This window comes from Oryzias latipes, chromosome 16 (genome assembly GCF_002234675.1).
Source record: "Oryzias latipes chromosome 16, ASM223467v1".
In the NCBI taxonomy this organism is placed as follows: Eukaryota; Metazoa; Chordata; class Actinopteri; order Beloniformes; family Adrianichthyidae; genus Oryzias; species Oryzias latipes.
In genome coordinates this window covers 11,258,918-11,285,181 of record NC_019874.2, presented here as the reverse complement: position 1 = coordinate 11,285,181, position 26,264 = coordinate 11,258,918, and the positions used below count along the sequence as shown (strand labels likewise).

Here is a 26,264-nt window from a genome sequence, read left to right as displayed (position 1 = left end):
GCAGTCAGATGTAGTTTATCAAATAACCACTAGGGGCTTGCGGCAAAAGAAAATTAGTTGATTACCGTCAGTGCAAAATCTTCCACATAGACTCATTAGGTTTTTTATTTCTATGCCTGATATTATGATAAACTTACCAAAGATGACATTTCATGAACATGACATCATCTTTTGATTTATAGCTCACTGCTGATTCGTTAGTTTCAAAGTAGTTTATTATTATACATCTCTTGCAATTAATCGAAAAGGCCAGAGTTTTGAGCTGGACATAGTCAGGCTTCTCTAACATCCTGTTTTAAAAAGCCAAGTTTCTTACATGTTGGCTTCTTTAAGAATGACAGATACATTAAATCAGAATATTTAGATAGTGGGGTTGCATGGTGGCATAGTGGAAGAGTGGTTAGCACTATCGTCTCACAGTGGGAAGACCCTTGTTCAAATCCAGACTGGGACCCTTTCGTCTGGTCTTTGCCTGTTCTCCTCGTGTATTTGTGTGTTGTCTCTGGGAACTCCGCCTTTCTACACAGTCCAAAAACACTCTACAACAGTTAACTAGTGACTTTAAATTACCCCCAAGTGGGAATGCGTGATTGTGTGGCTCTGCTCATGTGCACCCTGCCCTTATCCAACAGTAGATGGGATAGGCTCCAGCAACCCCAAGACCCCGAAAGGGATTCAGACGTTTAATACATGCATTTGGACCGACAGTGAAAATTTCAAAGCTGGTAATACTATTGAAACTGCTGAACCTAAACCTGAACAGCATTGTCTGTACTTAGAAATTACTTTGAGAAATGGCGAACTGTTGATAATGACACTTTATCTGCTTCCATAAGATCAACACAGTCGAGCTGTGCAGTATGTCTGTTATTCATCAGCACATTGCAACATGAACGTTACCTGCTCATAGAACTTGTTGTGCGCGACGTAGTACTGAGCATCGAAGGACTCCTCTGTCACCAGTACATGCTGCATCTCTCCGACCTGCAAATCAGGACAAACAACAAATCTGAGCGGGAGAAACATCCATTCATCTGTGCCGTGTTCAGAATGCACATGAACACATCCTCATCTCTATTTGATCATTCTTCACTGTGAAACGCAAAATCCGGCTGTGTGTTCTTGTGTTTTCTTTAAAGGGTGCGCGTGAGAGCCGTGTTGTTTGTCTTTATTGGACAGAAGCGGCCGTCTTCATTCTTGCTGTTATTCATTAAAATTGCACTTTAATTACAATCTCAAGGTTTACAAACCACTTCAATGTGAGCGCTCTGCTGAGAGGATGACAAGCACTATTCAGCAAAATTCAGCTCTTACAAAAAAGAGCTCATAAAGAACAAACTTAAAATGTCAACACAAAACAATGTATTCACAACACAAAACTAACTAAAATCAAGGCCTCGGATTCTGGCAATTTAGAGGACGAAACATGACAAAACAGCATTTTCCCTGCAAGAATGTAAATTAAACATGGACAAAGAACTAAAACTTGCACACAAAGTCTGCAATACAAAAACCTGCATTTCTTTATAACTACATCCACACTTTAGACATTTGAAGTGCCCGTGGAAGTGCTGATGCCATATTCTGCAAAATAAAGGTTGACGCACAAACCAACTTCCAACTGTCTATATCTCGTGTAATTTGGTCCACCCGTGTCTCATTTGGCTGCTGAAAACAGGATTCCTGGCACGTGAAGTCATGCGGCCGTTTTTGTCGTGCTTGGAAACGGCTGCAGAGGGATGGAAAGCAGCAATTTCAGAGACACCCCTACATAGTAAAGTGGGAGTTTGAAACATTGGCAGCACATATTTGAAAGTGATGGGAACAGGATGTCCTGTTGGCTCAGCAGGCAGACTCTGCATTTTAAGCCTGTCAGTGATGAGCTCTGTTTTAAAACTGTGCTGACTGATCATTTCCTTGGTAATATGTCAGAGCCGTGACTTCTAAGGCTCTGACATATTGCCTTGGGTCTTTCCATTTTTGCCAACACCCATAATCCTCGTTCTTTTCTTCTCTCTGCTTTTATCCTTCTCTAATATCTCTGGGCATTCCCTTTGTTGGTCCCATAACTTTCAGTTTTTTTCTCATTCATTACTATTTAGTCCACCTAGTTCCAGTGTGCTCAGGTCTATACGAGATTAACAGGTGGGGGTGTAACAATCCATTTTAACAACGGTTTGATACATATCATAATTTGGGGTTGACGGTGCGATTCATAGTTATTATTTACTGTATCACATGTGTGTAGTACGCTGTGATGGCACATGGTCCTTTATATGTTATCGTAACATAAACCTACAGTTTCTCAATCCAAATGGTATTTTCCAATACTGATTATAATCAGGTAATTTCATTTAAAAACTATTTTATAATGGTATAGGTTGACTCAGTTGGATGGATGGATGGATGGATGGATCAAAGGAACATGAATAGATGAATCGTTAAAGCCCTAAAAATAAGTGTTATATAAAAATAAGAATTTTAAAATATCTGTTTTAAACTGACTCTTATTTTGCTTTATGGTAAGAAGAATTAAAAAGTTCAGACAGACAGGTGGAATAACTGAAGCTACACCGTTTAGAGGACAATTAGGACACAAAAATTATGCAACACTGTCTTCTTCAAAGAAAAAAAAGACAGGGTAAGAACTGGCGCATTGGTCTCAACAGTGTTTTGCATGCAGGTTTCCTATTTTCCTACAGCTGTAATGACTGAATACAGCTGTGTTTGTCATGCAAAAGTGTGGACTCCAGTCATACTTTTTATGACTTATGACTTCAAATAATAGAAGCAGACTTCTTTTAATGCAAATACTCACTGGAACTCAAGCCTTTTGACAAGAGGAGACTTGATTCTCTCAAACAATACATGCTCCAAAAAGGACAGAGCCGGGGCTCCACAGTAGTGTTCTCCCACTTTACTTTCACTGCTGTGACAACCTCTGATGTTCAAGACATGACCTTATTTCAAGTATTTACAGTCAGCAAAAAAAATCAAATCTGTGTGGTTTTCAGAACTTCATGGCAGAGGTTTAACCCACCTGAATTCACATTAAAAAAAAAAAGTTGGTAAACAGTTTTACACACAGCGAGCTTTTCCTTTACCTTGCTGTCTGTCTCTCATTGCCTTAAGTGTCTATGTGCAAACACCATGTGTGAGGGAAAATTTTGCTCACTGAGGAGTGCAAATGTTTGTAGACACAATCTGCGAGCCTCAGTGCATCGTTTTATACACCAGCGCTCCTGCAAGTGATCGGGACAGCTGAATCCTTTCAAGACTCACTCCAATCCTTTTATTTTAATAGTGGTGTTTAATTATGAATATGTGGTCTTTTTATTGGAAATAGTTTCTGCAGAGCAACAGGAGTCAATTAGAAATTCATATCTGAGTCTACAGCCCTCCACAACCCCAACCTGAACATTTTTTGGTGCGACCAAAATGGGAAGAAATATTGGAATTATCCATCTCGGCCGAGGAAAACAAAGACGTACATGGATCTATTTGTCTAATGGAGACGAGCAGGCAGCTGGTAGCTGCTGATCGTACCTTCTATGTGACGTCTACAGGCTTTTCAAACGGCATCTTTTTGTCTGCTCCTGATTCACCGTCATCATAAAAATGCCACAAGAACACGTTAAAAACACCGAAACCACGGTTTTCAGAGTGGGTCTTTTCTTTCCGCTAATATTTTTGGCGATATTCTTCTACAGCTTCGACCCAGTAACGGTCATTGTTCGGAGGAGAGTGGGAGCTGTGTGGCTGTGCTGTCATGTACAACACTTCACATCAGGCATTTAGGAGCAAATATGACACATCTGTATTGTTATTTGGTTTGAGTGCCTCGTTACATGACGGTAGTTAAAAGACAGTGTTGCCTTTTACAATTGGCGATAAAGAGTAAATGAAAAAGCTGCACACAAATAAACTGAACATCACTGATAATCTGCAGTGACTTACTTCAATGATTCCTTGGATCCGCATTATGTGATGGCTGTCACAAGCTCTGGCTACGTCTCAATCAGAAGAAGTAAATCTGCAAAAGTGTTGATGCCAAGCTGCGTTTGCACCGGCCTCTGCAACCCACGTTCAAGCGACCACTTTCGATGAAAAGTCTACGTAAACTTGCGTAAATGTGCATTTTGGGCTAATGCATTCAAAACCCTCGTGTTCACGGATTGCAGCGCAAGCTTTTAGGACTGTTTTGTACGGTGGCCCTGAAGTGCAAAGCATTCAACAAATCACTCGATACAAAAACATTTTTAAGATCACAACAACAATTAAAAAAAAAAAAAAAATTTAAAAAGCAGCATTACATTTTAGAAAACAAAACAAAATTTCAGAAACCAAAACTTGAAAAACAAAAATGACAAAAAAAAACATTTCAGAAAACAAAATTAATTTCCAGGAAAAAAAAGAAATATTAAAAAATGAAAACATTTCAGAAAAAAAAAATTCCAGAAAAAAAATGAAATATTAAAAAATGAAAAACATTTCAGAAAAAAAAAATTCCAGAAAAAAAAATGAAATATTAAAAATGAAAAACATTTCAGAAAAAAAATGAAATATTAAAAAATGAAAAACATTTCAGAACACAGAATGAATTTCCAGAAAACAAAACGAAATCTTCAAAAATGAAAAACATTTCCAAACCGGAAGAGGCAGGTACTATGGGACAACGCTGATTGGATGATGATTTTTGTCAATCATTTGAACTGAAAAGTATTTTAAATGAAGCGATGACGGATTTTATCGTCCAAACAACAATGTACTATAATAATCCACGTATTTCCCATTTATATATCAAATAAAAAATGCAGCAAACTGTTAATGAACTTTAAAATTATTTTTTTAACATTTCGCCTGACACACGGTCACCCGGAAGTAGTTTGTGAGCACTTTTACTATGAAAGCTGTGCGCTAATGTCTACGGCTGCGAGGTTCACGCTGTCAATCATCTTTAGGTAAGAATCAATTCTGTGATCTTTTCTTTTGTCAGTCACATGTCTCTAGGGATGTTAATTTTAGGATGTTAAAGTGCTGCTTTGAAAAGATCATTTCTTTTTATCTTGCGCATGCGCAAAAAGAACCCGATGGAGACGAACCGTCTTCACATGATAGCCGTTCCCGTTTTCGGTGACATCAGAAAAAGCTCCGAGCCAGCCTGGTTCTGTGATTTATACAGTAATTACAGTAATTATATGGCATCAGTGTTGCTAAAAATCGACTTTAAGACTGAAATCAGTAAACAAGTTCTTATGGGAAATAATATTAAAGTGTATTGTATATTTTTGAACCATGCATATACATATACTGACACTTAAAAATAAATTTTAAAAGTTTATAAAATACTTAATTGAATGAACATGTGATATTTCTGCAGGTGAAGTTTCTCAAAGCGAAGTTCCAGAAAGGTTTGAGCTGCAGAAGAACAGATGGCAGCTCTACATGGGAATTCAAAAAGACTAAAGTCATTCATATCATTGTGCAGTGTACAGGCAAGTCACCATGATTTATGTGCAATGTAATCAATAAATATTATTTAACCTTAATATCTAATTATTTTTTTAAATTGCAGGTCCTTTAAAAAAAAGTCTTTAACCTGCTGCATAAGCCTGATTTGTTGTAAATGATGCAGCGGGGAGTGAAAAACGAAGCACAATTCCTGCCTTTAGTGTCGGGCTGATGATCTGGAAATCACATCTGAGGAATCGCATCAAACACTTGTACAACTCCAAACAACTTAATGTTCCTTTAAGCAAAACTCCAGTTTAAAATGTTCATATTAGGCTTGCTTCATTTAGGAGTTTTTCCATGTTTACCATTTTAGGTTTTAAAGCTTTATTAACAAAGTTGATGTTTGATTTTCAAAGCTGTTGTTTATAAATGTTTTTTTGTCAATGAAAAAACTGAATGCTGACGTGAGGATTGTAATAATGGATATGAAAATAAACAAATTTGTTTCATAGGAATGCAGTATATTTATTGAAAACTTAACATGAATATGTTATTCAGTAATAGAAACAAAGAAACGGTTGTGGATTTTCCTTTAAGGGCTTCTTCACGCAGTCAATCAAATGTTGCGTTTACATTCAGCATTTACTCAGCCTACCTGTCAGTCACATTTATTAGAGGAAAAAATGCATCTGGGAAAAGTCTGTTTGTGCTTAACAACTATATCAAAAAGAGTCATGTCAGGGAAGTTTTGTCCACATTGCTGCTCAGCATCACATCCAGAGGAAGATGCACAGGTAAGGGACGCCAGTTCCTGCTCCTACATGCTTGCAGCTTCCACTGCCCTGGACTCCAGCTCCATTGAAATCCCTGACAGAGATAAATTAATAAATTAAAAATCCCTGACAGAAAAACATCAGCTGCCGTTCATCTTTCATTCAGGAAAAAGTTGAGTTCATCAAAATGAGGAGAAAATGGGTTAAACCAGAAATTCATTAGGGAGGGGTCAAAACACCAAACTCAGAATAAAATACATTATTTCAGTCTTATAAAAAATACATTCTAAAACAATTTGGTATTCCTCCTCTGCCTGAAAGACTAAAACGTTTTTTTTAAAGATTTATTTTACACTACAGACTTTGCCACCTTTAGTTACACACCTGGACGTGTCTGATGATGTGCACATCCAGTCATTTACTGTCATGTTTCTGTGCACTGACACACTCTAAAGTCACAGATCTTAATAGTGTGAATAAGAAGCATTCATAAATGTTATTCTGAGACACAAACTGCTGCAGTTTACCTGACAGCTTTGCTGATTTATGCTGCTGGTACACCTGTCTGAGAATCCTGCCCACGTGACCCCTTCTCCAGCTGATGAGGTAACCTGTCATTAACGTATGACTGAAGGATCTTGGATCTGTCTGTAAACACCCACCTAGAAATCACGTTTAACGCTACATTTATTAGATCAAACAAATGTGCCTCCATACCTTATCTGTGGATGACGGGACTGCATTTCCTGATGTGCGCCGTCTTTAACACCCGTTTCTTCGCAGCTGCTGCTTTAGACAGAATCCTCTCACGACATTTCGAAACATTTGTAAACCTGGTTGGTGTTGATATTTCTGCGTGCATTCTGTCATCACATCCGCTAAATATTCAAAGATTAAAGTTTATGTTAACGTTTTATCGTCCCTTTCTTTGTTTACCTGCAGAACGGACGTCATACACACAAACTACTTCCGGGTGACCGTTCTGCTTCAGACGAAATATTCAAAAAATAATTTAAACCTTCATTATGTGTTTGCTGCATTTTTGATTTAATATGTAAATGGGAAATACGGGAATTATCATGGTACATTGTTGTTTGGACGATAAAATCCGTCATCGCTTCATTTAAAATACTTTTCAGTTCAAATGATTGACAAACATCATCATCCAATCAGCGTTGTCCCATAGTACCTGCTTCTTCCGGTTTGGAAATGTTTTTCATCTTTGAAGATTTCGTTTTGTTTTCTGGAAATTCATTCTGTGTTCTGAAATGTTTTTCATTTTTTAATATTTCATTTTTTTTCTGAAATGTTTTTCATTTTTTAATATTTCATTTTGTTTTTCTGAAATGTTTTCATTTTTTTTATTTCATTTTGTTTTTTGGAAATTAATTTTTTTTCTGAAATGTTTTCATTTTGTAATATTTCTTTTTTTTCTGGAAATTAATTTTGTTTTCTGAAATATTTTTTTCTTTTTTTTCTTTTTTCTTTTTTATGTTTTGGTTTCTGAAATTTTGTTTTGTTTTCTAAAATGTAATACGCTTTTTAAATTGTTGTTGTGATCTTAAAAATGTTTTTGTATCGAGTGATTTGTTGAATGGTTTGCACTTCAGGGCCACCGTAGTTTTGGGATCCTATGTAGAAAATGTGTTGCACGTTTAACCAGGTGGATTTTTGACCAATCAGAAACTCAGATTTAGTAGTGACGTATGGATGGCGTTCCTTTTACTTCACAACTATTTGAAAATTGATCATAGAGGAGAAATTAATAACTGCGGTTTGTGTCCGGCTGGAATTCTATGACATCAAGTTCTTTCATGTATGGGACTAGAGTTGAGAAAGAAAAAGCCTGGAGCGAGATTCAGGAGATTTGCACCTCTTCTACATTTCGCATCAAGCTTCTTCCAACTGTAGGTACATGGGCTAGCTAGGAAGTGACTGTCCAGTGTGAACGCCATATGCTAAACATATATGCTGATGTGAACGTATTAGGCATTTTCAAGACAAGCAACAAGCCTTCAATCAGGATTTAAATTGTTTTTTTTTTCTTTTTCTCACCAGTAATTGAGCAATAATCAGTTATAATCGCAGGCTAATTAATAAAAGAGTCATTAGCTGCAGTTCCTCTTTACACAGCTTTGTCTTGCTGATCTGCATGTGTGGAAATATGCGTTATTTTTATTCTCCATCTGATCAAACATGACACAGCATTCCAAATACAGCATGCACGTCTTTACACAGTAAGGCCTTTATTTATCTCCCCTACCCCGAGAATAACATCCCCCATGATAAACTGCAGATCCAACACAGATTTGTGGAATCATCCATTTAATTGACAATTAATCCTCGTCGCAACAGGAAAAGAGAGGAAACTGGGGTTTTGAATTATAATCAACATTCTCATGAAAAGAATTTGTACGCATCTGTGGCCGTTGAAAAAATAAAATAGCAGCAGCAGCAGCAGCAGAGAAACCGACAACCAAAAACGAAGCTATAAGTGCTAATATAAAAATGAAAAGGGAATGCTTACAACCTTGAACCCAAATATCTTCTGATCACAGGTACATTTAAAAAACTCAGGGGATATGAGTGGAGTGGAGCTTTAAATGAACACATTGTTCCTTATACTTCTTTTAAATTAATTTAAATGGTTCTTTTTTGGTTTTTATGCATAACGCTGCAAACATAAAACAGCTTTAATTATAAGTATCAATAAATAATTAAGGATTTAAAGGTCAGTTTGAGGGAAGACTGACTCATGAAGTTATTTCATGCACTTCCATCCAACATGAGGCTTAATATTCACTCTACAGCTTCAACAGGAAATACTGTCGTGACAAACTGACAAACATTGAACACACAATAATTGTTAAGAGCATTTGTAAAAACAGATTTGGGTAATTGTTTGTGAAAGAGTAAAAAAAAAAAGTCACGGTGGGTAATGATTTAACAGGGCTAAAAGAAAGGGTTCTGATCTTCTGCAGGGTCTCTTTGAATGCGCCTCTTGAAAGGTGAAAACGGCCCTCCCCTGTGGGGCTGGGTGCTTGGCTTTAGCCTCAAAGTCAAATTCAAAGAGCCTGCAAACTTTTCATGGTCTGGCCTGAAAACACAGAGGATTATGCACGGCTTTGGTTGAATGTTTGCAGGGACAAATGCTAAATCAACACGGATCAAAGTGAGAGAAATGAATAGGGCTCCCCACCAATACTTTATACCGAGCGATTTACTGACTGTGAACAACATCTGTATGACTGAAAGAAAGGAAAGGGGTTGAGAAGTCAAAAACCTGTACAGCTTTATTAGTATATGCATAAAAAAGTCCCAAAATGTTGAAGTATTTAAAAAAAGAACTGAAGTCAAGTTCAGTATTCTCTACTAAAAAAAACTACAATGTCTGTTTTTTAGGCTCATTAGAAGCTTCCAGAACACATTTTTATGTTTTTAGTCAATGTACCCATCCCTTATGTCTGAGGAGATAAGGAAAATAGTAAAGAAGCCACAATCTCCTTCACTACATTTAATTTACTACATTTTCAAGTTTATCTGGAGTAAAAGTCACAGCAGCCAAAGAATGCATAAAATAGAACAACATTTTTTTTTTAAATACGGTAACAAGAATGGACATTTCATTTCGAAAGGCAAACCATAGCAATAGATGACAAAAGTAGACTGAATATCTGCACGCTTCACTGCAATAACACTCTGATGCGCAATGAAACATACAATGAGTCAAGTATATTAGTGCAACATGTGAACAATTATTCAGACAAGCATAGAATAAAAAAAAAGCTGACAAGCCAACTAAACTCTCTATATCACTTCAAATTACTTTGAAACAATTCTGTCAAGACTGGAATAAGACTGGTTAGCGCCTAATCTTCTGCGATGCTATCAGTAGAAAATACTAATACAAACAGTGCCCTCTAGTGGCTGTTGCAATTTATAAAAAAGATATCATATATAAATCGCACCTAAGTAAAAGGGTGTATACACACGTGAAAAGTCCGTTGACTTTCTTACTCCAGACGAAAGGTTGTAAACGAAACTATGTGTCTAAAAATCTCTTCACTCATTGGTCAGGAATTACAAGGGCGGAGCAGAACTAGTAGTAGCAGAAATTATGAAAGTCCTTGTTGTCTTTGCAGTTCTTGTTGGGATAGTTCACATATTCAAAGTTTACATTTTGCTGACCAATGCCTGTCTCAAGGTCAGGCTCAACACTTTTTCTTGATGCTTTTGTCCGGTGGAGTAATGCTGCAGGGCGGTTACAGTCAAAAGGACAACTAAGAAGGTGAGAAGCAATGTGTAAACCCTAAAAGTGGTTTCAATAAGCTAGCATTCATCTGATCACATTTCAACGAGTTGCTGTGTCTCATGGTTGTGGTGTTATGGCGTTATTTTAAGAGAATTCTGTTAAGGAACTACAAGTTAGCTTTTAGGGTAACGTTACAGCAGCGCCGGGCACAAGACACAGAAAGCATCTAATACGCATTTTCAGTAGTGTTAAAATAAACGTTCGAAAAAGTAAGGAGTTGGACCCTTTTTTGTTTGATAACACGACAATCTTTGCTTACATTTGCTGGTCTGTTGCTACATTTCTGCTTTGTTTACATCACGTGACCAGCAGCTACGGTGGCCGTTCTGTTCTAGTTGTTCTACTCTGAAAACAAATTGTTTTCAGAATGGGGAATTTCAGAGCAGACCTGAGCTCAGTCCAATAGGAAATGAACCGAGTCCACCCCAAAAGATGGGTCCGAGAGCAGGTCCGCTTGCATGTATTACAACTGAAAATTGGACCGGATTATCGGGAGAAACAAACTCTGGTTCACTTTTAGCAAACCAAATGTCTCCAGTCTGAATACACCCTAAGTGACACCCCAGGCAAAACTAAAAAAAATCCAACTTTTACTAAGAAAAATATAGTAAATGGGATGTTTATAGTTTTGGATGTTTGATTCACTAAACAAAAATGTATTTCATCGTCAGCTGGTTCTGGCTGGTTCTGGTAAATTATAAGCAAAAGTTGATGGGTACACATAAAAACACTAAATAATTTTTAAAATATGTGGTTAAATGAAAAATTTGACTTTATCAAGAGATATTTATTTTACAAGTTAAGACATTCCTACTCCCATAGTAGTCAACTTTATATTTTGCCAAAATTTTTTGATGTTTTAAGGGTTCAAAATCCCTCACTACACGCTTTTGACACTTTTGTCAGACAGACATGAACGTTTTTGTATTTTTCTCTCTTGTTTAAACTCTCAAAGTTCAAACTGTCAGAAAAATAAGTCTAGTAATTTGGAAGGAAAACAAAGATGTGCTCACCACAAAAGATTTATGTAAAATCAGGAGACTGAACACATTCTGTACAGGAGACATGGCAGGGGGGGGGGTTGATTGACAAGGTCAACAGCCAATCAAGATGCAGTACACAGTGAATCTGTGACCTATTGAATATATATGTATATACACACATATATATATATATATATATATATATATATATATATATATATATATATATATATATATATATATATATATATATGCATATATATGCATATATATATATATACATATATATGCATATATATATATATATATGTTTATGATCCCACATACAATTATCAAAGGTAGAAACTGAAGTGAGGCAGTTTAAGACCAATTACTGAACACCTGTTGAAATACAAACTGGCCAAGAGTGTCAGTGTTTGTGAGCCTCCAGGCCATCAGTTGGGCCTCTGCTGGTCTCCGCCGTCCGTCCGTGTGCAGTTTGCAAAGTGTGAAAGGTATTTGCCTGTACAAAGTGATCCACACCTGAATTCAATCCAAAACCCCTGCCTTCAGGCTCAATACAGCCCTCCCTGAACTCATTGACTCATGCCTCTCCCTTTCTTCCACACAGACTGAGTCACAAAAGAGTAACGATTCATTTGCTTAACTTTAACATAGTTGAGCTGCTTAGTTCAAGGGTACGAATAAGATGTTCAGCATTAGTTAAGAAAAGAAGAGCATGAAGGAAAGTGTGAAGAAAATTACTGAGAATTAGGCACCCAAACAATCTATTTTTGCTCCAAAACTACAGAAAGGAGACTTTTCCCTACAAGACTGGAAAATCTCTTTCTTCTGATTTTCTCAGCAGGGTTTTTTCTGTAGAAACTCAGCGCATGAAACTCAGAAGAGCAATTGCGTTTAGGAAAGAAAAAGTTGGAACAGAAAAGCAGAGATTAGTACAAACATCTTGCAAATAGATTCTGCACTGTACATTGTTTTGGTTCATCTGAGAAAAGGCCAAAAGCCTGAAATGCAACTCAAACACAACGTGAGCTCGGAGCCGCTGTTATTAAAGCCGTCGCTCCTCACACATGCTGCAAAGACACAACAGGCTAAATCATACAGACCCACAAACGTGCGCATGATTACCCTCATCAGTTTTTGCTGTCTTCCCAGAGATGCATGGCAGTCTGCTACCAGTGTGACGGATTCGGTTTGTCAGACAGGGGACAGATAGATGTCTGTCTCTCACTCTGACACACGCAGAGGCTGTGGCCTGTGGGCTGTTTAGTGTCTGAGATGCTGGAGTAAATCACATCACAACAAAGACATGGCAGAAAACAAGGAGCGAAAGCCTGAGAAACATCGCTCACTACGACGCACGACAGCACACACAACACACAAACGAGGCCCACAACAAACACAAACACCGATCTGTCTGAGGAGCAAAGAGAGCATGAAGAACGGGAATGGTTTAGCATCAAATGTAACAATGAAATACAAGTTCTTTGCAACTGGATCTGTTATATCAGATGCCCAAATGAACAGAAATATGAAAATAGACAAAACCATTGACTCATAGCTGCCTCTATTCATATTAGCAGAAACAGAGATAACTAAATGAATTTGTTAGTTTTAGTTGAAGTAGACAAAAATCAGTACATTTCATAAAAAAACCTTGAAATAAATAAATAAACTGTGTAAATATTTCCAAATACACTGTCAAGAGTTTCACATAATTACAGAGATTGGAAACGTTCAACACTCCTTCAATTATTCATCCACTTTGGGGCTTGGGTCCTGAGCAGAGCTGCTCTATTTCGTGTAGGCGTCTGTGTCTGAGTCGGGTGTGGGGAGGATGAAGCCCCCAGCAAAGCAGCATCTATGTTTGAAACTGTGTGCGTTTCCAATTGCAGCATGAATCAGAGCTCGGTGGAGATTGCCGAGCTGATTGGCTGCTTTAGCCCTCTGGGCCCGAAGGTCTTTTTGTTTGGAATCGGTGTTTGTGTGTGTGTAGGAATGAAGCACTGATAAAGCAAGAGACACAGAGAAACATGGAGGGAATACATCAACTCATGCACATGAATACAGGATCGCAGTTGATGGCCTTGCCTGAGCAAAAACAGGTAGATAATAATCATTATTATTAATGTAAGGCGCACCTTAAGACACAACAAATTACGACTGCATTGCAAAGTTATTGGGCGTATGAACCAGATTGCTGTTCAAGGCTTTCCCACGAATTTCTGTATTAGACTGAGAAAAGTATGCACAGACACAGGGGGTCAAACAGAAAGCATGCAGAGCAAGGCCAGGCGGCTCCGTGGGATGATGCAAGTTTAGTCCTGAAACTGTGTTTAAAAAAAAATAAAAAAATAAAAAAAAAAGGCTAGATTGCAGCTAGAAGTTAAAATTTCCCCTTTTCATATTTTCTTTTAGAAAGGACAAAGAAAACGTTGAGAGAAAAATGATGGTGAAGAACAGAAAAATCAGGAGAATTTACTGTTGGTGAGTGGAATGACGGTGAGAAAAAAAAAGGCCTTTATAAATGCTACCAATTCCTCTGATATGTGGTTGGTGGTTGTTTACATTCAAATGCATTCAGTTTGTAAAAATCCCCTTGGAAGTAATTCACGTGGAAAATAACATCAAAAAGGGAAAAAAGGGGTCTCAAATATTTTAGCTTCGAGCAATTAGTCTTCAAAATGTTTAATTGTGATCAATCACAGAAATTTCAATTATTTACGTGCAAATGATCCCAAATTAATTACATATTATTTTCTGTTTAGTAATGCAACCATCAAAGCCTATTTTTAGGTGTTTTATTGTTACATTGGGACAAAGGGAGAGAAAACATGGTGCTTTATACAAAACCTATCCTCAGCACCCACTAACTCTCTTCTGGGGGCCTGTGGTTATTGGACCCAACCCAGCTTCTGTTAAGTGAAGGCGAGCCCTGCAACAGGTCACCAACACCACCTGTTGCAGGGCTAAAATAAAACGAAGTGAAGTTAATTTGGGTGTATTCAGACTGGGGAAATCCTTTGGTCTGGGTCGTTCACTTAATTTGGTCCAGATTGAGTCCTGAACTTGCATTTGGTCTGCATTCAAACTGCCGCCAAAGGGACTTTCCTGTTCCGGACCAAAGCTTGTAAACAAAACCAGGTGACTAAAGATCTATTAAGTTATTGGCTAGTAATTACAAGTGCGGGAAAAGCAACTAGAGGCAGAATTTTGGTCAAAGTCCTGTGCTTCGCAGTTCTTGTTGGGATAGTTCACTTATTCAAACTTTGTATTTTACTCACTGATTTGTAATGACTGTATCAACGACAAGTACAACCCTTTCTACTAGTTTTTTTGGTCTGGTGGACACATGCTGCAAGCCGGTTACTGGCAAGAAGACGTCTAAGAAGGTACTAATAAGTGTTGATGACATTTAGATTGTGGGGGAAAAAAGTGCGTACCATGTGCATCACGTTAAAATTGTTTTGATGAGTCTGAATTTTTTCTAATCACATTCCAATGAGCTGCTGTGTCTCATCTTTGTGGTGTTGGTGCATTATTTTCAGAGAATTCTGTTTAGGAACTACAATGTAGCTTATAGGATGACGTTACAACAGCGCCAGGCACGTGCAACACGACACAGAAAAGCATGTAAGAAGTGTTCAGCTGTATTAAAATAAACGTTCGAACAAATAAAACCCTTTTTTCTGTCTGATAACACGACAATCGTTGCTTTACATTTGCTTTGATGCATCATCACATGACAACCGGCTACGGTGGCCATTCTGGTTCAGTTGCTTTGCCTTGGGATTGGGAAGGGATTGTACTCAGGCTGAGGAATCTCAAAGCGAGCCAAGCTCATTCTGATTGAATACGAACCGAGACCACCCACCAAAGATGGGTCCGAGAGCGGTTCCTGGTGGACCAGGGTCCAATTGGGTGTATTCAGACTGAAAATATGTTCTCGATTATTAAGGGAAACAAACTCTGTTTCACTTTAAGCGGAACAAATGTGTCCAGTCTGAATACAACCTTGAACAGAATGAAATTTTAACTGAGCAAACCATTGGTTCTGTATGAGAACTGAACTGAGTGACCCCTCCTCCCTTGAGTTCCAAACAGGAAGTACCCCCAGTTGAATTAGTCGAAATCCCACAGACTTCTATAAAGACATAAACAACTATTAATCATTTATTTTATTTGTCAGAATCATTATTCTCTATGTGCTACCTCTTTTTTAACATGTCCTTGGTAATCCTCATTTTTTTAAATATATTTTTCTGTAGTAAAAGTTATTCAAGTTATAAACTCACCAATCAGATACCTTAATAGACGTTTGTGGTTTGAAACGTTCGACTGACATATTCCCCCCAGCCTGCTTTCAAATGGTAGGGGTGTGGACATCCAACATGCTCAGTCCTGATTGGTGAGAGTGGTTGTCAATCATTGCCTTCTGAAGTTGTCTGGTTCCAACATGGCGGCATCCATATCGCTTAAAAATATCGACTGAGTTGACTTTTTTCCATTGGATCCAGAACCATCCTCCCTGGGTGGCGTCACACTCACTCAGTCCAGTTCCCATATAGCGTCAATGGTTCAAACTGAAGGATAAAGTGGCCAAAAAACAACAGATTCTTAACTAAAACTTTGGCCATTTTAATTATTTCACAGAGTTTAAAACAAATCAAATTGAAGTCAAATTGTTTTTAATTTACATTTTCAGTAGAAAATTAAAAACAAATTCAACTGAAAACATTTGACAGAAAGGAGTTGTCAATCCATTAATCCCTCTTAAAGCTGCTCTCATTGGCTATTTTTCACTTGAACTAGATGTTAAACAAGACTGGGTCTCCTTCGAAAAACAAAGTTGATTTTTTTGAATTTAAAGTCCATTATTGATCATAAAATGAGAAGTACCACATAAAAAAATCATAACCAGCAGAAAATCACTTTCATCATCTCTCTGAATCTTTTTTTTATGCTTTCATCATAAGAGAGACTGCGCAGGAACCACAAATTATGCTCATGGTTTTGATTGATTCATACTTTTGGAAGGAAAAATTGTTAAACACATTCCAAATTAAAGGGTGACATCTGCAACACTTGTTTTACACACAGATATTCACTTTACTGCCATGAATTACAAAGAAAAGCTAAAGAAACCCAAAAGATGTTTCCAAAGATTGACATTAATGTTACATTTCTGTTGATCAATTAATCAACTAATCATACATAATCAAAACAGGCAAGTCTAACTCCTCATTAGTGGAAGTCAGAACGGCTTCAACATGTTGAGATTTGAAAAAAGAAAAAAAAGAAAATTGGATTCAAAATATTAGCACTTCAATGGTGTTGAATGATACATGGCAAGGCGGGGGGTCAGACTGATCCGACTCAGAGCATGCACTCACACACACACACACACACACACACACACATGCGCTTACTCGTATATACAAACCAACATAATGAGCATTAGTCAAAGGCAGCGAGCTGCAATCAGAAAGAGCCTGAAGAGTCTAGTGTACTCGCACACAGCTGCGTCTTTCAAACCAACAACCATCAAAAGCAGACAAGGAAGACAAAAAGCCCAAATCTCAGCATTCAGCCGTCACCTTAAGAGAAGCCGGAGCTACCATGGACACGCTCACAGGAGTTTTCCTGTTTACTGCTTTTGCATAAGCACTTGAAGGAGGCGTGTTAAGCATGTTTCAGTGTCTCTGTGAATATTGTTACCAACGGTTTTTAATGTTCACTGATGCTTTTGGGTCGAGAATTATTATGAAAAAGTATTTAAATGGAAAAAGGACCTTTAATGTCAAAAATAAAGACTTTGTGTGTGAAGAAAAGCATTAAAATATCTGAATCTTTATGATTTGCAAAGGGTCTGTAAATGCCGGGAAAATCTTTGTTTCTAATCTCCCTGGATTAAAATTACAATGGGATTCCTAATTTATCTAAATTACTTATGTTTGTGAATTTCCATCTTTATGTGCCTTCTCTAAGATCCAGTTTCAAACTGTTTGAGCGCAGTCCAACTGTCCAAACAGTCAGGTCTAAACATGTGTTGCTCTCAATCTGCTGTGTAAACACAACAAGTTCCTCTAATGGGAGGTTTAAAAAAAAACTGCTTCAAAGAAACAGTTTTCCTGATTACGTTTCAAAGCCACGTGAAAATATATTTATGTGAAAGATTAATATTGTGCGCTTGTTTTCATCACGCATCAGGACTATGCATGATTAAAGAAAACACAACATAAAAAACTAAAATAAATGGACTCTGTAACATGGATGTCTATGTGTGCAATGACGCACATACCTAGAGATACACAGGTTGGAATGGTTTACAAAACTTTTTGGGAACAGACTATCAATAGATGCATTTCCTTCTGCAGTAAAGTTGGCCTAATCCTCAGTAGCTGGCTTTTACAGAAATAGCTTTACTCAAATGTGTTGTAAGATCGGCCAATACCAGTCATGATCGGTGACGTGACTTTTTTTTGGGGTGGTTTTTGCCCAAAGATGTCCCCAAATTTGCTGCTTCAAAGTCCTGTGGTGTCTCTGGCAGGGTTTAAAGACCCGCTCCCATCATTTTTTGATTAATTTTCTAAGCGTTCCCAATGGTCTTTCAGTTATGATTATCCAGTTTTTAGCCAAAATTAAAAAAAAAAAAATCTGCAGTTTTCTAGATCATATTCACTGTAGAGCAGCAGAAGTTCACTAAAAATTATAAGGGAAGCCCACTGGAGAATAAACAATAGGAACCCAACAAGCCCTACTGGGCCTTTTTTTAATATTCTGTTTTTGTGCCTTTTTTTGGTTTGGTTTTTAGTTTTGATCATGTTTAGTACATGTTAGACTTAAAGTGAACCAGAGTTCCTTTTTTCCCAATAATCCGGATCAAACTTTCAGTTTGAATACAGCCAGGTGGACCCAGGACCAAGAACCGCTCTTGGACCCATCTTTTCAGGTGGTCTCAGTTCATTTCCAATTAAACTGAGCTTCGGTTCGCTCCGGGTTTTCTCAGTCTGAATGCAATCTGAATAGGCTCCATGCTAGCAGTGGAACAACCGGACCAATACGGCCACCGTAGCCGGTGTTTACGGGATGTAAACGAAGTAGGAAAGGACTTTTGCCGTGACACACATCGCTTCTCACACTGTTTTCCCGTCAATCTATATGTCATAAATACTTATCAGTGTACTTTCTTAGAGGTCGTTTCCTCAGTAACCGCCTTACAGCATGCCTCTGCTGTACCAAAGTTGGAAATAAAAAGTGTTGTACCTGACGTTGATACAGACATTTAAAATTAGTCCACGGAATCTAAAGTTTGAATCCGCGAACTATCCCAAGGACTGCAAAAGCGCAGGACTTCCATTATTCTTTCTCTCATTTCTGCACCCCGCCCTCGTAATTGCTGGCCAATGATTAAAGAGATATTTAGTCTTGTGGTTTGTTGACATGTCCAGTTGACGGCAGTCTGGACACAGACTAAACGCAACTTTCAGGACTTGGTCCGGACCGGCTGACTTTGATACATAGATATTTGTGTTGATTGTTCAGGCTATTGAACTTGTTTTGTTCATCCCACCTGAATTGTGGTAATCAGTGTGTGAATGTGTGTGTGTATGGGTGAATGGGTCTGTGACTGTAAAGCGCCTTGGGCCTTCAAAGAAGGTAGAAAAGCGCTATATAAGTATACGCCATTTTACCATTTACCAACCCCCACAGCAGCTGCTTATTTGGATTATTCCTTCTCCCAGCATATAGAGCACAATGGCTTCATTTGGTCCCATCAGATATTTGTGATGTTTTAGTTCATCTGGTTTCTTTAGTTTGGTTCACTCTGGCTTTTTTCTTTGGTTTATTTCTTCTTGCCCACCTTCAATTACTACGGTACCTTAATCTATAATCGAGACATGTTTATCAGCATGCATATACACCCATCCCCCCCCACTCTTTAGAATTTTTACACACTATGGAAATATTTACCAATAGTTTGCACTTTCTTAGTAATTAATTGAAGTGCTATAGGATTTGAGGCATGTCTTTAGATTTTTATGACACATCAACAGGTACTTCAAGACTGTGAAGCTCCCAAAGCTTTTAACAAGCGTTATGTTTGATTTATCACGTTTTACCAGCAGATGCCTTTTTCCTCACTGGCATTTTCACAGCACTGCTTTGCACAACTAATGTTTACATTCAATGTAGTCAATTTCAGCACACGGAATATCATAAAACACCACTGTTTTCCCCTCAGGTAAGATCTGCTTGAACAGAGGAAACAGAATTTCCTAAAAAAAAAAAAATAGAAATGTACGACATCTCTAGGGAATCTCCACAAATTCAAAGTGGTTCTATTATCTGAACAAATGCTGAAAGTAGACAGCAACAGCAGTAGGGTAAGTACAGGCCATTATTCAACATGAAGATAAAATATGGACTGGGTCAAACAAGCACACCGGGTCATAAGATATGTGGAATATCCCTGCTGGGTGAGCTCTTGCACATATAAATTCACCACGATTTCCCATTTTACACATGGAAATCTTTGCGCATCAACAGTTTTTACTGCTTGGTGTCTTTAAAAAATATATAAGCTCTCTGTGCTTTCAGAGGTCTTTGTGACCTCAACAAAAAAAAGAGAAAACAAATCCTTTAGACTCCCTAAAACCATTTTTTGTTTTGTATTAAGTCAAGGTTCAGCGTTTAGCATCTCAGGTACCACAGTGGGCCATGAAAGACATATACATACTTGTGCATCTAAATAACCACAAGGCCATTTTCAGCTGAACATGCAAACCTGTAGAGAGGCTCCAAGCACCTTCATCCCTCAATGTCAACAGCATTTTTCAATGCAGATGGCAAAATGATGAAATAGCTCTACATTCTGGTAAATCACAATATCTTCTGCTTTTAGGTCCTCAACTCTCATCTGAATCTGATCTTTCTACTGAAGATTGTTTACTCATATCCAGTACGGAACATCAGAAATATAAACAGCTCACATCCTCCATAAAGGCTCAAAGCCTTGCGTGTCCTGCTGTTCAAAGTGTTGTTTACTTGTGAAAGGGGTCGTTTCTTCACACAGTTTTCAAACGGATTGACTTTTGACTTCTTTTAGTTTGGAAAATAGGTTTTCTATGAATAAATACAATGCAACGCGTGCTCCATCAAAGCCTGAAGCAAGGCAGTTGGAGATGTTGAAGATGCAATTAAAGAGTAAAGAGTAGAGCAAAAAAGTACTAGAGCAAAAAAAAAAAAAACAACAACTAAGGATTTGGGCAATGGTGTTGACGTTCAGCCACTATGCACATCACAGCTTTTTAGTGTTTTTAACATGCTCTTGGGGCATTTTTCTGATGATGGAGGACATATATAAAGACAATTAAAATTAAAATCGCATTTCTGAGTATTCCTTTATTTAAATCGTTATGAATCGGGAGCAGACGAACGAATGCCGGTGGGAAAAGACTTTTCTGTTTTTAATGTTTGTGACATAGAAAATTTGGCCGGTCCGGCCACGGTCTCCCCGCTCCGCTCCATTCTGATGCATCCACTTGCAGACAAATAGATCCATGTTTGTTTTCCTTGTCCGTATTGGCATGTGGCTCCAAACAGTACGACTGGATAGCTTTACTATGCTTAACATTTTTGTTGCACCGCTGAAGGGTTGTGAGTGTGAGGGGCTGAAAGCTAGTGGGAGAAAATGTAAACGGAAAGCTCTCAGTAATGGAAAGGGGACAGAGTTGCACCAACAGTCCTGCCCACAACTTAGAAAAGAATTTCGAATGGCTTCCTGCCGCTCTGCATAAACTATACTCTAAAAAAAACGACAGTTTTTTTTTTTTTTTTTATACACAGCACAATCATAATTAAAACACCACTGGGAACACTTTTACTCTATATGAAAAGATGATCGGAGTGGATCTTTAAAGAGAGTACCCGCTGAATTGCTAACAGAATTTGTGGGACACTAAAAAGTACCAAAAAGAGAAAACCCAAAATATAAACTTTAATAATCTGACGTTTGGAGCTTAAAGCAAGATTTGTCTAGTCGGTTGTTTTTGGACATGTATACACAACATCAGTTAAATAAACAGCCTGTAAGATTGTTTATTATCATAGCAGTCAAGCTAGAAATACAGTCTTATCTGATGCCTGAAAGTCTGCACCAGCGTTAGTTAGATGCACTAAATATATGTATAGAAGATGTTATTTAATAGAGGAGAAAGCCGTGATTCCCCAGTGTTTTTCCCATGGGGGTGGAATGGACTGGTGCGTGTGTTCACAAAGCTCTAGCTGGAGGACTTGTTGTCATTACAAGTGTTGTCCAGCTGAAAACCACTCTCCAAACAATGGAATTACGATGTGGCCTTGCAGTGACATGTACAGACACAGCCTGAGAGAACACCAGGCAGAAAGCCCGACGCACACACACACGCACACACACGCACACAGGGAGAGGCACTGCTTTCCATCGGAGCCACAACACAGATACGCCATGCAGGCGGACAAACTCGCACACACAAACGCACGTGCTGAGAAAAGTAACGCAAAGACAGCTTGGGAGGACACTGATTCAAGGATACATGGAAAAAAACGGGGAAAATGGGTCATACATCTTCAGATATGCACAAACAAAGCTGTAAGGACACTTTGATTTAATCTATTTATGCTGCAATTCCTGAAAAGGAACTGGGCTCAGGGCACCGCGTTGCTTCTACATGAGGGGAGACGACTGGGATTTTGCCTTTTGCCGTTTGTTACGACTTTTACAAACAGGCTGTGTAAAATTGAGCATCTACACGTTGTTCATTTTACAGCAGTCTGTAGAACACATGTATCTGTGTCAGTTGACACACAGATGTTGCTTCAGAAAAAGAGCACCAAAAACCAAATCATGTAAACAAGCAATGTATAATTAAAGTGTCCACTGTTTTCACAGATATTGTTTCACGTAGAAAAGTTGATCATTTATCCTGACGTTGTCTTTGTGGTCCACGTGTTAGGCAAAGCCTACGATTATTTTTATTTTCTCAAAATGTTTCCAGACGATGTGTTGGTTGGTTGTTTATTAACAACAAAACAGGGCAAAACTGGTTATTAACCCGACAGAATTCCTGTTTTTTTGAAGACTTACCCAATTATCACATTTTGGGTTTATTGTTCTTATAAAGACATTTTTTTAAGTTTGAAAACTATTTTTATCTATTAAAACAGCGTTAGTTCCTTTTTCATTTACTTTTACATAAAAATGAACCTAACCATAGATTGATTATTTAACACACAACAGTGAATTCCCATTAGATGGGTAACGCATAAATACATTAAACACAGCACTTAAAGACTTCAGAGGAGAGCCTGGTTTTTCAAACGCAGCAAATATATATGTCCTTAAAGAACTTGATCTTCCCCGATTTCACTCAACAGGAGCGTCGTGTCATCAAGCCGGCTGACGAGCCCTCGGGGTACGACTCCCTCCAACCCAAGACACGTTTATTCTAACTAAGTAGCAGAAAACAGATAACCCCTTTAAAGTGCTGTTGCCCCGAGGAACGGAGTCCTACAAAAGCAGAAAACACAAGACCCAAAGACAGATGGTTGAGGAAGAACTGAGAGGGAGGAGACACTGTAAAAATAGTAAAAGTTAAAATGATGACGATTAATTCTGTAGATCTGTTGTTTTTTTCTCTGCTTGTCGTTCCACTGGAGATGGAAAAATGTGTACATCGGTTAGCCGTGTGATCCGACTCAAAGGAAATGCTGTTTTTCTTTCTTTTATCAAGCCAACGCTCATGCCTGATTTACACGGGTCCATGGCGTTTTTGTTGTTTTGCGTTGTCATGTCATGCTACTGATGTCCATCTCTACACAAGCTGTTTTCCAGTCCGGAGAGACAAGAAATATGGCCGGGTTTTCAGAATAAAAGCTTCTGTTGTACTTTCAAAATAAATATGTATCAAATGTTCTTTTATATTTCAGGTGATGTGCCTACACGATAAAGCGCGTTTACACCGCAGATAACACCTTTGACCTTTTTCGGCCATAGTTGACGTTTTTAGGGAGTATAAAACATAAAACATGCATTTTTCAAGGACTCAGTGAGGAAGTAGAGGGCATCGTTTTGGATAGGCCTGCACAATATATATATCGCAAATTTATCGTTATCGCGATATCAAGCTGTCCAATACGCATATCGCAAAAGATGGCAAAAATTTTAATAAAAGGTTACCTTAAATGTGTTAAAAACAATCTTATGGCAGCTTGAAGTATTTAATGAATGAAATCAATCCATTTATGCATTTAATCAATTAGATGTACGCCCATACGTTGTTGACCAATCAGACGGAGCTCTTTTATGTTAGATGTTAGCCTCCTTTGCAGACAAGGGGTTAACTCTTATTTGCAGTGAAATGGAAGTTATGTTCTTGGTTGTTTTGCTTTTTCCTCAAATATCGCAAGTCATATCGTCATCGCAATATTGATCATTAATATCGCACATTGGGAGTTTTGGATGTGGATGACACGGGGGTGGCAGGACAAACCACTCTTGAAGCCAGGGGGGTCAAACAGGAGACGCAGCAGTGACAGTCTTGAGACGGACTCCTGACGCAACCCAAGGGAGACGCACCACAGATGAATCCAAACTTTTATTTCACCTGAAATGTGTTCAGGAGAAATAAGTGTTTGTGTAACAGGTGGATTTAAAATGCTCAAATGTCTCTCTCTCTCAAGCTGAGTTCTTTTTTAGGAGATGCTGGAAATAAAAACATCTTTTTCAAACAACTGTTTTCTTGATTGAGGGAAAAGCAGAGCTTGTTTACCTCTTTCACAGATGATTACTTTTAGCTAGTGTTCACTGTCCCACCACAGGAAGGAGAGGAAAGGAACACCTGAGTGGCACACCTGACCTGACTTGACCAGATCCGCCTCTCACGTGACTTTGCTGAAACAAAATCATCCCCATGCAAATACCCCAGAGACAGCATGCAGACACAAAACCGGTCCTTCACATCAAGCATGAGCAGGTTTTCTCGAGTATTCTGGCTTCCTCCACAGCTGAAAACAATTTAAAATGATTGATTTTTAGAATTCCTTCCCGATTTAATGTTTGCCATGCGATGAGCTGGTGATCCCTGGTTTTTGGCGTCAAACATGGAGGGACGGTCCCGAGCTTAGTAAATCAGCAAGAATGTAATCATTCATTTTAACAAGGAAAATAATGACCAAATCTTACAAAACACAATTGGTTTTGAATAATCACTGAGTAAAAGTGAGACACTTTCTTATACCAAACTGCAGGACTTAAAGCGTTCTGCACTCAAATAGATGGAGATCCAGACATGAAGATAACCTACAAAAGAGTGACATGGCAAACAAACTGGAAAAAAAACAAAAAAACAGACTGACTTCAAACCATTTGATCTTACCATGCAGCTATTCACCTTTTCTTTTTGACTTCTTAGAAGCATGAAATACAACATAAATGAAAAAAAAAAGCCGTCTGCAGCAATAAAGGCAGAAAATCCCAAACGCTTTTTCACTATTTAATGGGTTTAAACTCCACTTTTTCACTGGCAAGACTTCAAACAGCTTTACCTTGTCTCAACAAGCCTGGCTCTCATCAACACACAGCCAGGAGCTGCACTAGGAGTGAAGCAAGTAGGGAATGGTGATCAAAATGAGGCAACAACTTGGAAAAATTTAGAGAAAGAAAAAGAAAACAGCTGGGAAGACTCAGCTTTTCTTTTTCATGGCAGTCTGTTCATATCAGCACGCACAAGAAATCATTTCTTTTAAAGAAATCCAAACAACTTGTTTGAAACAAAAAAGATTAAAAAAATACATCATGACTCTGATCTATTAGCTTTGAGATTCCTTCATAAACCATCTTTCAGCTTTACAAGGATCTTTAATGCATAACTCCAGTTTTATTCCAGCTGTTTGTAACGAAGAGTCATGACATTGGGGGAGAATTGTGGGTAAAAGAAGCAGATAAAAAGAAAGATATGGCTGCCCTCCTATTTTTTTTCTAACATTACAAAATAAATGAATTCAAGAAAATATAAAACAATTTCAACTGACTAAAAAAAATATACAAGAACTGCAAAATTATAAATTAAAATAAGGCAATAATTTAAACAATCATCTAAGTTTTTTTTATAAGGATAAAATGGTAAAGAGGAAATGGTTGATTTTATGCACACTAATCTGATTTGATTTGTTCACAGATGGGACAAAGACTTTTTGCATTTTTGTTCCAGAAAACTGTCCATGCAATCATAAAACAAATTTCAGAGGAAAGATAACTCAAAATAACAACATAAAATGTTTTCTAAAATATTTAGCTGAGGAGAAAAAAAACTTAGAGGCTTCAACTCTGTGTTGATCCTTTTTAGGAGTGAAGCACACGCTGCCCTGTAATTACTTCCATCAAACTTTCATTTCTCTAAAAATATGCATGTTTTTACATTTTCAGTCTTTCAGAAATGGCATGTGAGGTAATCAATGCATTAAAATGAGGCAAAAAAATATTTTTTGCCAACAGTTTTCCATCCCAAACCCACAAAAACACCTGCTGTCAGTTAAAGAAACTAATGAAATTAAAGTGTTGAAATGTAAGATCACAATTGTAAGGTTAATAACTGAGACCGTTATGCATTTCACATTGATTATAAACTCAGTATGAGTAAAAGTCTTAGGGTTTTGGTTCCTAAATAGTTTCAAAGTTGATTCTGCATCAGCTCTGTGAGC

At 37.9% G+C, this 26,264-nt stretch overlaps 1 protein-coding gene across 4 annotated transcripts in view; it reads right to left on the bottom strand.

Moving 5' to 3' along the window:
• The window catches only part of cdkal1 (CDK5 regulatory subunit associated protein 1 like 1), a 259,064-nt gene that overhangs the window by 30,459 nt on the left and 202,341 nt on the right, over positions 1–26,264 (bottom strand). For all 4 annotated transcript variants that reach the window (XM_023963815.1, XM_023963816.1, XM_023963817.1 and 1 more), the window contains one exon: positions 901–984. In XM_023963815.1, the coding sequence (XP_023819583.1) occupies positions 901–984 (84 nt within the window). The remainder of the gene's footprint in view (positions 1–900; positions 985–26,264) is intronic.